At 36.1% G+C, this 16,111-nt stretch overlaps 1 protein-coding gene across 1 annotated transcript; it reads right to left on the bottom strand.

Annotated features, from left to right (window-relative positions):
* Nucleotides 1-6,032: 6,032 nt before the first annotated feature.
* On the bottom strand, nucleotides 6,033-9,244 carry LOC125493571 (uncharacterized). Its single transcript, XM_048637037.1, has 3 exons — nucleotides 8,762-9,244; nucleotides 8,180-8,669; nucleotides 6,033-8,077 (listed from the first exon to the last, which is right to left on the bottom strand). The coding sequence occupies exons 1-3, from the start codon at nucleotides 9,242-9,244 to the stop codon at nucleotides 6,033-6,035; spliced, it is 3,018 nt and encodes a 1,005-aa protein (XP_048492994.1).
* Between the last annotated feature and the right edge of the window lie 6,867 nt (nucleotides 9,245-16,111).

Raw genomic sequence — 16,111 nt, 5'->3', positions numbered from 1 at the left:
GTACTCAATTTCATCCTTGATATCATCAAAATCAATTTTAATTGTAGATGATTTTGGTTCAATTTGTACCTCCTTCTCAATATTCTCATCTACATTATTTGTTTGCACTCTATCGAATTCTTGAACAAGGGTACGAGATTATCAATCACCTTCAAACGACTTTGTGTCTTCTTCATTATTGTCAACCATTGAGATAGTTGAGCTTTTCCTTTCGATTGATGTTGTAATTCAATCAAAGAACTTCGATGAGATAAAGGCTCTTCAAACCCAGGAGTTTGAATATCCAATGATGCAATTCCATGATGTTCTGCAAGTAATTTATGTTTTTGACAAGAGATTGGACTCGTAGGTCCTTGCTTCCTCCCTTGATTGCTATTCTTGTCATTGGATTTATTCGATTTTGCCTTGGTTTTTCCTGCCATGGCGACGGTGTAGGATAAGAAATGGGTTTCCTTATCCTACACTGAGAAAAAGAAACCTTTACAATGAGGTAGTCTTCTTATAAAGACTTGTTGCCGACTTCTTTATTTCCAAAACAAAACCTTTACAATGAGGTAGTTAAATATTCGTTCATCCCACGTCGGCGAAATAAAAACACGCCTAAAATTTGGTGACTTCACCGGGGACATAAAATATTAACCCTATGTCTAGTTTGCATCCCTATGTAAACCCTAGTCAAGTCTTCAAAATATAAAAGATCAATTTATTCCATAGGTCTGATTTGCATCTCTATATGTAAACCCTAGTCAAGGCTCCTAACTATAAAAGATCAATTCATTCACTAGGTCTAGTTTGCATCTCTATGTAAACCCTAGTCAATAATCTTGAGACTATAAAAGATCAATTCATACCCTAGGTCTACTTTACATCTTAATATAAACCGTAGTCATACATTTCTTAAGTCTAATCAAGTCCATTTCCAAAGCCATATAGGACGAAGTTCAACCATTAGGTCTAGCGAAGCTAGTATTCCTCAAATACCATGACAGTACCCTTTAACCTAGAAAAGCTAGTCATCCAAAGACCACAACACCACCTGTGACCTAGTGAAGCTAGTCAACCCTATGACCAAAATAACACCCTTTGACCAAGCGAAACTAGTCACCCCTAAGACCCATAAAGGCACCCTTTGAGTTTAGCGATTCTACTAATCCATGTAAGACCATAACGACAACCCCTAAGTCTAGTGAAGCTAGCATTCCATAAGTCCACATAAGCAATTTTAGAGTCTAGCCTATTTATTCTAATGTACGCTCCAAAGTCTAGTTGTCTAGCCTGCTTGCTCACCCGTAAGTTCAAAGTCTAGTTGCCTAGCCTGCTTGCCTTTAGTCAAAGTCTAGTCTCTCCTATCAACATGAAAGCCAAGACGTTCAATAAAGTCTTCTTGCATTGTCCAGTCCAATTCGGTCGATGTCTGCATATGCATATAGTTAGGCCCATGTGAGCATCATGGTCAATCCCATATACTTTAAAGCTAATCAAGTGCGCTATCACCACCCCCGACTTCGCATAGAGTCATGAAGATAACTTCTGACCGCCTTCACAATAGAGGCCTGATCACTTTCCTAGGGTCTACTCCAAACCCTACACCTCAACGAAACTTCATTAGGTGCAACCTATATTTTTTTATGTGAATTCCAACGAAATAGTGATATCTGAAATCTAGTGCCAAATACAATCAATACATTGTGAAACATGGTTAATGACAGTATACTTCTAATACTTGATAAACTGAGAATCAACATCATCGACAACCCTATAGGCAGTGCATTAACAATTCAAAGGCTTAGTCTTTTATTTCTGTTTTCCTACAATGAGTCAGAGATTCCTTATCCTAAGTCATTTATGTCCTTACCGATCAACTCTACATCACTATAGGACTTCATTTATTATTGCATTTCCATTTCATTTTATTTTTCTTTTTATTTTCATTGCCTTTCACCATCATATATGCTTCGAATTCAATTATGAAACTCGAATCAAATTGTCGGTATGAACTTGATTAATAAAAAAATACAAAAAAATCAAAAAATGAACATACTTTAAATTATGAGTTATTTTTCGCTTCTTCCATCATCCATAGGCCATTCTCAGGCAACCAATAAAAAATAAAAAATCCCTTAAACCAACATCTCCATTAGCCAAATAATCCCTTCAAAGCTCCACAAAATAGCCTCCAAACCTTCAAATACCTTAAACCATAAAAAAAGTGTGCGCAAGCCTCACTACATTTTTTTCAAAAAAAAATCAATGCTAGGCAAAAATAGAATAATGAATGAAAAATATTCAAAGTGTGAAAACAAAAGCAAAAGAAAACGCACAAGATAAAGAAACAAAAATGAAAGAGAAATAGAAAAAAGCCAAAGGCTAAAATCAAGCTAGGGGGCTTGCACACATGTTCTACGCATCATTCCAAAATCCCTTCGATCCACCAAAACCTTAACATATAATTCAAATATATGATCTTTACCTTATCCCATCCAATTAAACCTTTATCATCATCTAACTTCAAAGCCTCAAACCTTTGAATCTTTCAGCAACCTAACTCCTTTTTCAATTTATGTCCAAGCCCGTTAAGTTGAAAACCCGAAAGGGCAGTCTAGGAAAAAGCTAGGGCACAAAAAAAAGAAATTAGATCCAAAACTACGAATGGTCTGATTCCGCAAGAATATGTACAAATCCTCATCTCGAGATCCAAGCGCTTTAATAAAATAAAATTAATTAAGGTATAATGATTTGATCCTCTAGTGTTCAAAAACATATTCTTTCTAGATCCCAACATAGAGTCGAGTCTGAACTTAGCTACGTTAAAGTCTTTTACATCTACATTTATTTGAGTCATAAATTCAAAATTTTTATATCTTTTCAATCCAAACTCTCTTTTCCGCGATGTTTGACTTTGTGTGTATCAGCTCCTCAAAGAAGAATCCTAGTGAATAATTGTGAATGCTTAATACAGAACTAGCATTTTATGCACGCGATGCGTGCCTCACTTTTTTAGAACATAATTTATAACTTTTTTGAGCAAAAACAAAGGTAAAATTTAAACATTCGACATGTTTTTTGGACTAGCTAATTTTATTGATTAAACGTATATCACTTTACCAAACCCGTCTTTTATTATTTATTTTATTTATATATTCTTTAAGATTTTTAAAATTATAAGTGATGAGCGATAAAAGAATGTTAAGCAGATTTATTGATAAAATTAATTAAGAATGTCAACCCGACACCATATACTTTGGCTATGGTGTTTCACCATTTAAGGATCCAAAGATCACACATATTGCGGTCTTAAGTTGTACGACCCAATTGGAAAGCAATCCAAAGGGTCAAAAATGTTTTAAAGTGTATTTTAATGATCCAAAATCCTATTTTAAAGCCCAATTAATTACTCTTCAGCATTAATTGTATTTTGAACCCTTAAAGAATATTTTGAGCTCAATCCGTTGAAATATCCCAATGAATTATTCAATGATAATTAATTGTTCTTATATATTGTTTTAATAAATATTTTCAACTGTATTTTTATATTCAAAATGTAATTTTAACCGGTAAAGTTGATTTCCATATTTACATGATATAAAATCGTTCAGAACGTGTTTTAATGAAAGCTTGTCAAAACATGTCTAACACAAAGTGGTGCGTCTGCCGCACGTATCCGCGCCTATTTCACTCCCTGTGTTACGTACAATTTACTTTTCCATCTTTTTTCAATTTCTTCCAATAAATATATCACAATTTTCATAATTTAAACAGGACTTCGACACTTTGAATATACAATTTGACGTACCTTACACCTGACTTAAAAATTCTCTCTAAAAAATCTCTTACTTTCATACCTACAAACACACAAACATACATTGACAAACCTACAAAAACACATACTTTCATATATATACACGTTCATATTTTGATCTTCAAGGTTTCATGATTGCTCGTCCGGAATGTTGCCAATCTCTTAGACCTAAGCCGTATAGATATACTCATGAGGGTCCTTGTATAAATCTCTATTATTTTATATTGAAGTTGCAAATTAAACTATTTATTTGCTGATGTAGATATTTAATATATAAATTGTTCCTTTTGTATAATCTAACCTTTTATTTTTTATCTATTTTTTCATGCATATTCATGTTACATTACTCTCCTGTTTTGCTTTCATTACCTCACATGTTATCATTATTAATCAAGACCTAAAGAAATGCGCTAATACTATTAAGATAATTTGAACAACCTGTTAGGTTTCCAGTAAATATTAGAGAGGAACCCTAGTAGTCATCAATTTAATCATTATTATAGATATGGAGTTAAACTAAACAAAAATGAATTAAAAAGTTGAAAAAAATGCAAAAGAATAAGGTCTTGTTCTGGTTGATTCTAGGGATGGGGTGACTAAGAAGTTTTGTGGTGGTTTGGTCCAGCGATGGTGAGATTTGCGGAACAGAGTGTCGGTCTCTCGACTCAGAACATTTTGTGTTGAAGACAGTAGGGGATGAGTAGGTGTTAGGAGAGAGGGAGGGGACGGGAGACATATATCTTTTTTTGATCAATTAGAAGCTCAAGAAGCTAATTTTAGTAATGAAGTTTTTTGGTTGGGTAACGAATAAGGTCTTATAGTTGGGTACCTGCTAACCAATTGATTTATTAGCATATATATTGATTTTTTTAAATTCGAGTGAGTAAGTGGGTGCTCAACTTTATGTTTCTTTGGAAGATATATACGAAAACAATTATGTAGCTAATTCAAAAAATGAAAGTACAAAGAGTATTTTGAAATGAATGAAAAAAAAAAGTATATTATATTCTGAAACAGATGGCGTTATCTTTTAAATTACGTGGCAAAACTTCTACTCAATATCATTATTATTAATTTACAAACTAGCAAAATATTCAAAATTGGACTTTGTTTTTTTTTTTTTTTAACAAGTACCTAAAATTTGTATTAATATGCTAGAACTCTGGTCCTCATTTTCAGCACCATAGAACGATTATTATTAATCAACTAAAAAAACATTTTATTTCAATTTATAACATTCATTATGTATGTAAAATGCTGACGTGGCACTGTTTATACACATCAAAAGTTCCTCTATAAATGTAGACAAATAGCTTATTTTAATAAAATGGGTAAATATTCATTTTGAGGTAGACCTTTATCGACCTTCCTTTTTATACATCCTGGACCTTTGTAACATACTAGGCACCTTTGAAACATAAAACCTTTTCGTTCAAATAACTTACCCTAATTCAGTTCAAATAAGTTCAACAAATTTTGTGTGAAGAGTACAATATTCGTGCAATTTCTCTACAATTATGTAAGTCATAATTGTTAAAATATCAACTATTTATAATCTAAATTAAGATGCAATTAAAGATAAAAATGGTCCAAATATGTATTTTTGAAAACATACAAAGAGAAAATAAATGAAGAAAAGCAGTTTTAAGCATGTTAAATGTCATGCTAAATTCCATCTTCTTATCTTTGATTTATATTCAATTGCCAATAACTTTTAGAAAAATTCCTATATATGGGTAATGAGATGTAAAAAAAAAAACATAAATGAACCCGACGCACACGCACTAGTTTACACATGGAATTGGTAATTGATAATAATTTCATATAGTAAACTTATATACAATATAGTGGTTTTAATTGATGAAAACATATAGTGAAATCATATTCAATATAGTGGAGGATTTAATTTTAATGATTTAACATCCATTGGAGATGTATGTTGTGTACTGTATATCATCACACATCCTTTAACATATAGAAAAATGTATTGGTGCATGATATATTGAGTGTTTGAATGATCACTACTACATAATTGACCTAATAAGGTAACACTTTATGATATCCAAATTTTTTTTTTAATGGTAAAATGTAAGTTGTATTACCAAAAGCAAGATAAACCACGAATACAACCAAAGCCAAAGTAGTACAGCACACTATAGAGGCATTTAACCACACTAAACATCAAACAACAGGCACCAGAAACACATCACTAGTTATTACATGAATTAACTAACTACTGAAACCATAATTTATCCTCATCATTCCATTTGATATCTACCAGACTCTTGTATCTACCACACACATCTAGTTGAATGTTCCTTGCTAGGTCACCAGGTAGCAATACAGCATCATTCCATAGGGCATAATTCTGAGCTCTCCATATGTGATAAACAAGAGCAGCAATTACAGAATAACAAAGCTTCTGTCTCCTCTTGCTTTTAAACTTCTGCCCCCACTTCCTCCACACAATATACAAGTTCTCTTGAGTCACATTATGTATACCAATCCATCCCATTACCTTCTGACTAATAATAACACTGCAAGGACACTGAAAAAACAAATGCTGACATGAATCTTCACCTGTACAGCACAGCAAGCATGAGGTATCTTGACAGATACCAGCCTTAGCCAATACAACTCTTGTTCTTAACTTCCCCAAGCTGACTAACCAAGCAATGAATGAGTGTTTAGGAATATTTGATGAATTCCAAACCCAATAATGCCAGGGCACATCCTCCTGTGAGCCTTGAAGCCACTGATATCCCTCTTTTACAGTATATGGATGCAGGCCAGTCAACCAGTTATTGGTGGTATATGCTTCTTTAAAGACTTCCTTCACCTTACATATACATCTCCATATCCAGCTAGCATTTGGGGAAATTTGATATTCCCACCAGTCAATCTCTTTTAAGTATACACAGTGAACCCATTTGATCCAAAGAAGATCTTGTTTTTGAGCAATTTGCCATACAAATTTCCCAATAGCTGCAATGTTCCATTTCATACAATCCTGAACACCTAAGCCACCTTTCTTTTTCCCTTTACACACCCATTTCCAAGCCACAGGGGGAACTTTATTCAACACCACTTTGCCTTCCCAAAGAAAAGCTCTGCAGACTTGATTAATTCTGAGTAGCACACACTTAGGCAGAAGGAAATTTTGAGCCCAGTAAGTGTGAATACTCATAAGGACAGCATTTACAAGAGTTGTTCTTGCTGCATATGAAAGATGCCTTGAGCTCCAACACATGATCCTTTTAAGCATCATATCCACCAAAATATCACAATCTGCCTTGTTCAATCTCTTAGAAGTGATGGGAATACCCAGGTATCTAAAAGGAAAGGTCCCTTTTCTATACCCAGTAATTTGAAGTATTCTATTTTGTTCCACCTCCTTTGCATTACCAAAATAGATATCAGTTTTTAAAGGACATGCTTCTAATCCAGAAGAATCAGCAAAGGCTTTTAAGGTTCTCACAAGAAGCACAACTGACTGAATATCACCTTTACTAAACAGCATCAAGTCATCAGCAAAAATCAGATGATGAATCTTCAATTGTTCACATCTATGATGAAATTTAAAATCCTCTCTATGACTCATTTTCTTCATCAATCTTGTGAAGTACTCCATAGCAAGAACAAAAATTAAAGGAGAGATAGGATCTCCCTGTCTAATCCCTCTTCTGCCTTGAAAGAAACCATTCAGCCCCCCATTAATACTCAATGAGTAGGAAGGAGTAGTGAGACATTCCATAATCCAGTTGATAAACCTTTCAGGAAAATTTAACCCAATGAGCAATTCTCTGATGAACTCCCAATTCAAGGAGTCATATGCCTTCTTCAAGTCTACTTTCAGTGTACACCTAGCAGGAGCATTCTTTCTTTTATAATTCTTTAGCATATCTTGACAAATAAAGATGTTATGCATAATTACTCTATTAGCCACAAATGCACTTTGCACTTGATCAACTAGACTAGGTAGAACAATTTTCAATCTACTACAAAGCATTTTTGAAATTGCTTTATACATTACATTGCAACAAGCTATAGGTCTGAATTGAGATACATCTATAGGTTGTTCAACTTTAGGAATAAGGCATAGAGTTGTGGTATTCAGTTGTTTGAGAAGTTTACCTGTTTGAAAAAAATTAAGCACAGCATTGATGATATCCTCTCCAATGCAAGGCCAAGCCTTCTTGAAAAAACAACTAGTGTACCCATTAGGGCCTGGGGCCTTATTATCTGCAATGTCAAACAATGCAGCTTTGACATCTTCACCTGTGAATGGAGCACACAGGCTTTCTTACTGGTCCTCAGTTACCACATTGCCTTCCTAGATTACACTGCTACTAACATGTTTGACAACAGACTTCTCACTACCAAGTAGCTTCTTATAGAACTCCAGAAAAGCTTCATCAATCTCCTCACCATTCTCCTTCCACTCACCATCACTATTTTTAATCCTGCACACCTTATTCTGACACCTCCTTTGCTTAATACAGGCATGAAAATATCCTGTATTAGCATCACCATTCTTAATCCACTCCTGCTTAACCTTTTGTTGAAGAAAGCTGAGTCTAGCCTTGTTCAATGCAAGGTACTCTTTCCTGGCACCCTCCTCAAGGACATATAACTGCTTATTCAAATGATCTTCATGAACCTGCTGCTGAGCTTGCAATAGTTTAGTGTAAGCTTCATCAGCTTGCTTCTCAATGTCTGCAAATTTATCCCTATTCAACTCTTTTAGGGATTTCTTTAGTTTCTTCAACTTCCTAACTATCCGAAACATGGGAACTCGAGAAACATCCTCTTGCCACACCTCCTGCACCTTACTTATGAATCTGTCTGCCTGAGTCCACATATTAAAAACCTAAAGGGTTTAGGTTTATTATGACTAGTACTCAGCAATTTAACCAAACATGGACAGTGATCTGAAATGCTTTCAGGGAAAAACATGCTTACTGAGTCTGGAAATACCTCCATCCATCTATCATTCACCACAATCCTGTCAATCCTAGAAAATACCCTATCATCCCCCTCTTGCTTATTGGACCATGTGTAAAACGGCCCTGTATTAGTTTGTTCCTGAAGTGAGCAAGTTCTAAGACACTGCTGAAACTCCATCACCTCCTCCAGAGTGATTGCTGATCCAATTCTTTCATTGAGGTGGAGAACATTATTGAAATCTTCTCCCACCACCCACGCTTCATTCACATTTTTACTCAATCTCTTGAGCCCCTCCCACAACTGCTTCCTATCTTTACTGTCATTCAATCCATAAACCATAGTAACAAACCATTTCTTCCCTGAACTCACTTGCAATACATCACAATGAATGAACTGACTAGTGCATTCAATGATATTCACAACAAATTTAGAAGGTAACCACAATAACCAGATTCTACCACCCTTATGAAACTGATAATTAGTAGCAATACTCCACATTCCCCCAAATCTTGCAAATACCTTAGCAAAATTCTGACTCCTAACCCTTGTCTCCAATAATCCAAATAATCCTACAGAGTGGTGATCCAAAAACCATTTGACATCATCATATTTATGGGGGCTATTAAAGCCCCTAATGTTCCAAAATCCTATATTATCCATTTGGAGGATTAATTGACACCTCCCCATGAATTGTACATTGAATATCTCCTACTTTCATTCCACTTGGTTCACCCCTATCTCCTTGCTCCACATCAGCAATATCATCTGATTTCTGCCCAGACTTCTTGCCTTGACTGTTCTCCACTGGCATTGCAGTAGTCTCCCCTTTATCCACTGTAGTAACATTAATTGTAGTCACCTCTTCATCCACATCCTCAGCAATAGAATCCAGATTCCTAGGTTTGTTCACTGTATCAGTCACTCCAGGCTTCCCAGTCACTCCAGTATTCTTGGGAACCCACTTTTGCATAGGCTGAATTTTTTTCTTGGCAAGTTCAAATCTCTTCTGCCTACATGCTTCTGCTGTATGTCCAATCCCCTTACAATCATCACAAAATATAGGAAGACACTCATATTGCACTGTTTGAGTCATGAGAACACCTTCCTCATTTTCAAACACTATTTCCTTAGGGAACTCCTGACCTATATTCACCTCCACCAGAATTCTTGCATACTCCAATATATCCTTCTGGACCGTGGCCCTATCAGTTCTGATGGCTTTCCCCACCTTACTAGCCAGCTTATGAAGAGTAGACTGACCCCAGTACTTCAACGGGAGCCCAGGTAATTTAATCCATGTTGGAACCACCTTAATATCTGCATTTAAGAGGTCCAAGTCAGGTGTCCATTCCTGCATAATCACCGGTTTTCGATCATATAGAATAGGTCCCCCCTGCATCGCCTTCATCTTATCCTCTACCGTCTTAAATCGAACCACAAACACTCCATTGTTCGACATAGCCACCTTCGCAACACCATATTTACCCCATACCCTCCTAATGAATCCTTCAATAATTTGGAATGGCGGTTTAACACCTAAAATGTAACAGACAATCGCAGATTGCCAATATGTTATTTCAGGGTCCACATCTTCACTGGTAATTTTAAGAACATCATCTTTATCAGCACATTTATCAGTATTTATTGTTAAATCCAAACCCTCCTTATGAAGATGTCCAAATAATGAGCTACTCCATACATTACCCACATTACTATTTAGTTGTTGCATAGGATGAGGAGAAGGATTGACTTTAGAAGGTCCAGATTGTCTCACCGGAGTTTGAATCGATGCAATCCAATCCGAGAGACGAGTTCTAGCAGCCTCAAAGTTTGCCTTATCCTCATTCGATACCTCTTGACTCAATGAACATCCAGACTCCTTGTCATCATCATCAGATGTCCAGCTTAGAGAGCTGGAACACCCTGGATATCATTAACATCCTTCATTTTCCTCGCATCCTCCGATTGAGGTTTGCGCGCCATTTTCATCTTCAATTTTTGCGATTGACTCGAGTTTCTCTTTTTCTTCTGACCACCATTACCTTTCTTCTTTCCACCATTAACTTTCTTTGAGACAGTTGCCATTGCTCCAGCGATTGCTGAGTATCAAAGAATGAAAATAGTGAAAAATCTACGTTCTAGAGGAAAGGAGGAGCTTCTCTCTCTAGACTCTTTTTTTTTTTTAACTAATTTACCCATGATATCCAAATTTCATTAACACGTAGGTAACACTTTATGATATCCAAATTTCATTAACACGTAGGTAACACTTTATTAATATGTAACACTTTATGCTATGTAATAGTTTAACAGTAACACTTTTTCATAGGTAACACTTTGATGATGACACTTTTTGATACGTAATGTTAGAAACTGATAATCGCAATGGCAGAGGGATAATGATTTCAAGGTTGTGCCGTGGTAGGAGACCACTGACCTGAAAGCAATTACGGCCCGACAACGGTGGTAACTGATTTGGCCAGAAAGCTCCCCAAGGTTAACACAGCAGCCTAAAACTGCCACCACTAGCAGTATAGACTTGGAGAATAACACGAACCTAAGAAAAGAAAGAGAAGAGAAGAACATGTTTTGTGTATCTTGAACTGATCAGGAAGCACTGATTTTATAGGAAGAAATCAGGCCAAAAAAACGGAAGACAGTAAAAGGGGAGGAAATTATGGGATTGTCATTAATCATGCAACGGTCAAAACGTTACAAATCTTCATCTGTCATACGCGCGCTCAACCCGGGTCCAAAAAGTTAGTTAAGTATAGTATATTCCCCAAAGCTCATGGCCCATGGCTCATGGCCCTGGCCTGGTCCGAGCGGGCGGCGCGCGCGTGCGTGTGTGATAGCAAGCCCAAACCAAACATGACATCCAGCCACAAAAGCATCTCAAGTACCAACTCAATAAGAGGAAGGAGAGAAGGAATATATAAAGCAAGGAAGTGTTCCCTCCCACATGCAACGTGGGACATTTAATGAAAAGAAGACAAGAAGGCTTTTCAAGCCTTGATTCCAACAATCCCCTACAAAGGCTCTGAAAAGCAAAACAAATTCCTTGGTAAGGAAAGGAAAGTACTTAAGCATTAATATGTTTCGATTTGAATTGATACATAGTGAAATGAGGCAACAACTTACTATCTAGTGAGTGAATTTCTCTTGAACTCACTAGAGTTCCCTTGAGACCCCTACAACACATACCTACCTTAAGATCGTGCATTCTCCGTGAGACATCATAAGAGCTCTATAGCCATGGTCATTCCTTGGGTTTAATAAGTGCTATAGAAAGACAACCCAGTCTTTCATAGAAGGCGGCTTAACCTCCACACTTACGTAGGTAGTCCATCAAGTGCTTCTCAATAACACCACCCCGAAGGGATATGGAACTATTAAGAGCAAAAGCTCAACCTCTCAATAAGAATCCATCAAGTGCGTCTCAGTAGCACCACCAATAGGCTATGGATTAAAAAGCACTACCATGCGTCATAGGGATAAGAGATGTAGTGCAAGTTAAGATTGTATGGCTTCGTTTGACCTCAACCGGGTATCCACCTTAAAATCTAAACTAATGGGCTTTAGACCCACCCCCCTCAATGACTCTAGGAAAACTCTCCTAGATAACCCCTTAGTAAAGGAGTCTGCAAGATTTCTTTCGGACCTCACATTGTCCAACGAAATTACCACATTTTTCAGGAGTTGTTTGACGACTCCATCTCTGATTCGTATGTGTCTCTTCTTACCATTGTAGACATTATTCTTAGCAACACCAATGGCTGCTTGAGAATCACAATAAAGAGAGACATGTGCACCCTGTCCTCCCTTTAAGGGAACATCAGACAACAAATTTCTCAACCATTCAGCTTCTTGCCCTGTGAACTCGAGCGCAATGAACTCAGACTTCATGGTGGAACGTGCTATACAAGTGTGCTTCGAAGACTTCCATGATATTGCACCACCACCAAGGGTAAACACATAGCCACTAATTGAACTTGTCTCATCATTACGAGATGCCCAATTTGCATCACAAAATCCTTGAAGAATTGCAGGAAATTTAGAGTAATGCCAACAAAAATCAACAGTTCCTTCTCGATATTTGAGAAGACGATGAAGAGCATTCCAATGTTCATCACAAGGGTTATGAGTATATCTACTAAGTCTGCTCACTGTATAAGCTATGTCAGGTCGAGCACAGTTCATGAGGTACATCAAACTACCTATGATTTTCGCATACTCACTTTGAGAGACACTTTCACCTAAGCATTTGGTCAAATGAATACTAGAATCATAGGGAGAACTCACTGGAACAACATCAAAGGAATTAAACTTTTTAAGCACCTTTTCCACATAATGAGACTAACTAAGGGAAATGCGACCGGAGATTTTCTTAAGTCTTACTCCTAAAATCACATCAGCTTCTCCCAAATCTTTCATCTCAAACATTGATGACAATAAAAGTCCTAATGGTAGCAAGAGCTATAATAACAGATTCTGATCCTATCAATTTGGAAAACACAATCTGATCCTATAAATTTGGAAAACACAAAGGAAACAGAGTTGTTGCCAATGAAGCTATTTGACACAACAATACTGTCAAATTTTTCATACCATTGTTTTGGTGCTTGTTTGAGACCATATAAGGACTTCCTCAACTTACACACTTTATCTTCTTGACCTTGCACCACGAAACCCTCAGGTTGAGACATGTAAATTTCCTCCTCTAAGTCACCATTAAGGAAAGCAGTCTTAACATCCATCTGATGTATAACTAAGTCATGAATAGCAGCAAGAGCTAGCAAGGTCCTAATGATAGCTATCTTAGTCATAGGAGAATAAGCTAAGTGTCAAAGTAATCTAGTCGTTTACTCTGAGTGAATCCCCTAATGACAAGCCTAGCTTTAAACCTCTCAATAGTCCCATCAGGTTTCAAATTCTTTTTAAAGATCCATTTACTATCTATGGTCTTTGATTCCTTAGGTAAGTTAGTTAACTCCCAAGTAGAGTTAGACACTATAGAATCTAACTTGCTCTTAAGGCCTCACTACTAGAAAAGGAGTGTTGTGAAGACGCTTTTTGGCCCAATTGGCGACGCTTAAAAGCGTCGCGAAATTTGCTCTCGACGCTGCCAAAAAGCGTCGAGCAGAATCAATCGGCAATTCGCATCACCAAAAAGCGTCGCCATTGGCGTCACCAAAAAGCGTCTCCCTCACCCGTATAGCCGTCGCCACATTTGGTTAGTGGGGTGCCATCAATTAATTTATAGACGCTTTAAAGTGTCCTAATTCGAGACGCTTTTTGTCGATTATAATTAGTCACGACGCTTTTTAGTGTTGAGAGAAATTTGGCTGGAAAATTAATCTTGTATTTGTCATAAGTTCTTGACAAGGAAAAGCGTCTAGATTTTGTATGGACTCTTTTGGTACTTTTTTCATAATTAATTAACAAATAATTATATATAATAATACAGTAATAATATAATATATAGTAATTTAGAATAAAAAGTCAACAATGAAACTTGAAGATTACATAAAAATACTTCGAACAATGTATATGTAATTATAAATCATAAACGTAGTTCGCACAATTAAAATTCCTACGCACGTTCATCAATAATACTTCATAACTAATATGTTACTAAAAATACCACAAAATTAAAATACACTAAAAATGTAGTTGTAGCCTTACAAAACTAACTAATACGAAGATCTAGCAAAACAATGATCGTAGTCAATTTGAAACCTCAAGTAGTGTCCCCTTGTTCTTGATCTGTTGGAATTTTATTATTATTTTCGAGTACCTTCAAAAAATGAAAAATAAGACCAAAATTATAATTAGCACATGTAATTTATCCCAAAAAATAGGTAACACGAGCATATAATAATTAAGACAAGAAAGACGAACACTATAATGTTCATAATTTACAGAAGGTTTAGAAACTACAAAACTACTCAATTGTATGTCCTGATTTTGTGTGATTTTGTGAAGATAAGCAAACCATGTTGTTGCATTCATTCTGCACACTAGGATGGCAGAACATTCAAGGCAACCTTGCTTCTCTCGTAATACTACTAGCTATATCGCACAATATTGCCATTAAAATGAGTTCATCACTCCAGACAGAAGAACATTAATGTTGAAAAAACAGAAATCTAAAATCTCTAGAGTAAGAGATGGAGTTCAGAAAGAACTACATAAATTAGCTAACCATTGTCAAGAACGACTAAGTTGAGTCTACATAAATTACATAAATTAACTAAGTTCAAACAAGAACGACTAAATCTAATAATACAAAATAAACTAATAACATACGAATAAAAACTAAACTAAATTAAACAAAGTTAATTATTTGTCATTATTATCAAAATAGTGAAACAACAATATTCTCCCTTTTTGATGATGACAAATAATTGGAAATTTTTTTATGTTTTTATGTTTTAAGAAAAGAAAAATGAAAAAAAAATCAAAAAAAATAACACAAAAAAATCACACAAACTAGACTAAGTAGACTCAACTAAGACTGGGAACAAGATCAGGCTCTACTGGGAACAGGGAGGGGAAAAACATGCATAGGAACTAATTTGGAACGAAGATAAAAAATTTATACAACAATATCTCTTCCCCCTTTGTCATTATCAAAACCAAGGGATGAACCTGCAGCACTAGAGAGTCAATAGTCTAGGCATCAAGCAAGTTGCTCAAACACAAATCTCATAATATTAGCCACACAAGCACAAAAAAAAATAGCAGCAGAAAGCAACAATATGGACAACAGATTTAAGCAATATGAAGTAAAGAGAAAATAGAAGAAATTAAAAGTGCTTCATGTGTCTCAAAGGACACATAAAGAGAATCCAAAAGAAATTGTTTAACAATAATTACAGCCAAAAAAAAACTTGTTCAATTGTTTCAAAGTTAAAGGAAGTTAGGGCTTTGAGCGTTTGAGAGAGGAGCCACATAAATCAATTTTGGAGACAACACCATCCACCTTGTTCCTGATCCCCGTATCAGCATTTTGATGGCATCATTTGTTGTTGCTGCTAGAATCCAGAGCAGAGACAGTGGTCTCTATGGCATTGATCCTGGTGTGCAGAAGGGTCAAAGAGTCTGAATTTCCCGGAGTAGCTTGTTGAGCCCAGTAGTAGATAACAACGGAAAATCCACAGCAGTAGAAGGAACTGGATCGAGTCTAGGTGAATAAACACGTTTCACCTTGATCCTGCTCCTTCAGAGACTTGGACCCAGCAACCTTTTACTCTTCCTCACAGACCCACTTGGAACTCCCTCTTCACCCAGCTTCCTCTTACTACCACCTCAACCTTGACAGCGTTTCTTCCCTCTCAAATCTATCTTCCCATTGACCAACCT

Source organism: Beta vulgaris, chromosome 9 (genome assembly GCF_026745355.1).
Source record: "Beta vulgaris subsp. vulgaris cultivar EL10 chromosome 9, EL10.2, whole genome shotgun sequence".
Lineage (NCBI taxonomy): Eukaryota > Viridiplantae > Streptophyta > Magnoliopsida > Caryophyllales > Amaranthaceae > Beta > Beta vulgaris.
Note: the sequence above shows the minus strand (reverse complement) of the source record. Positions and strands in the feature narration are given on the sequence as shown.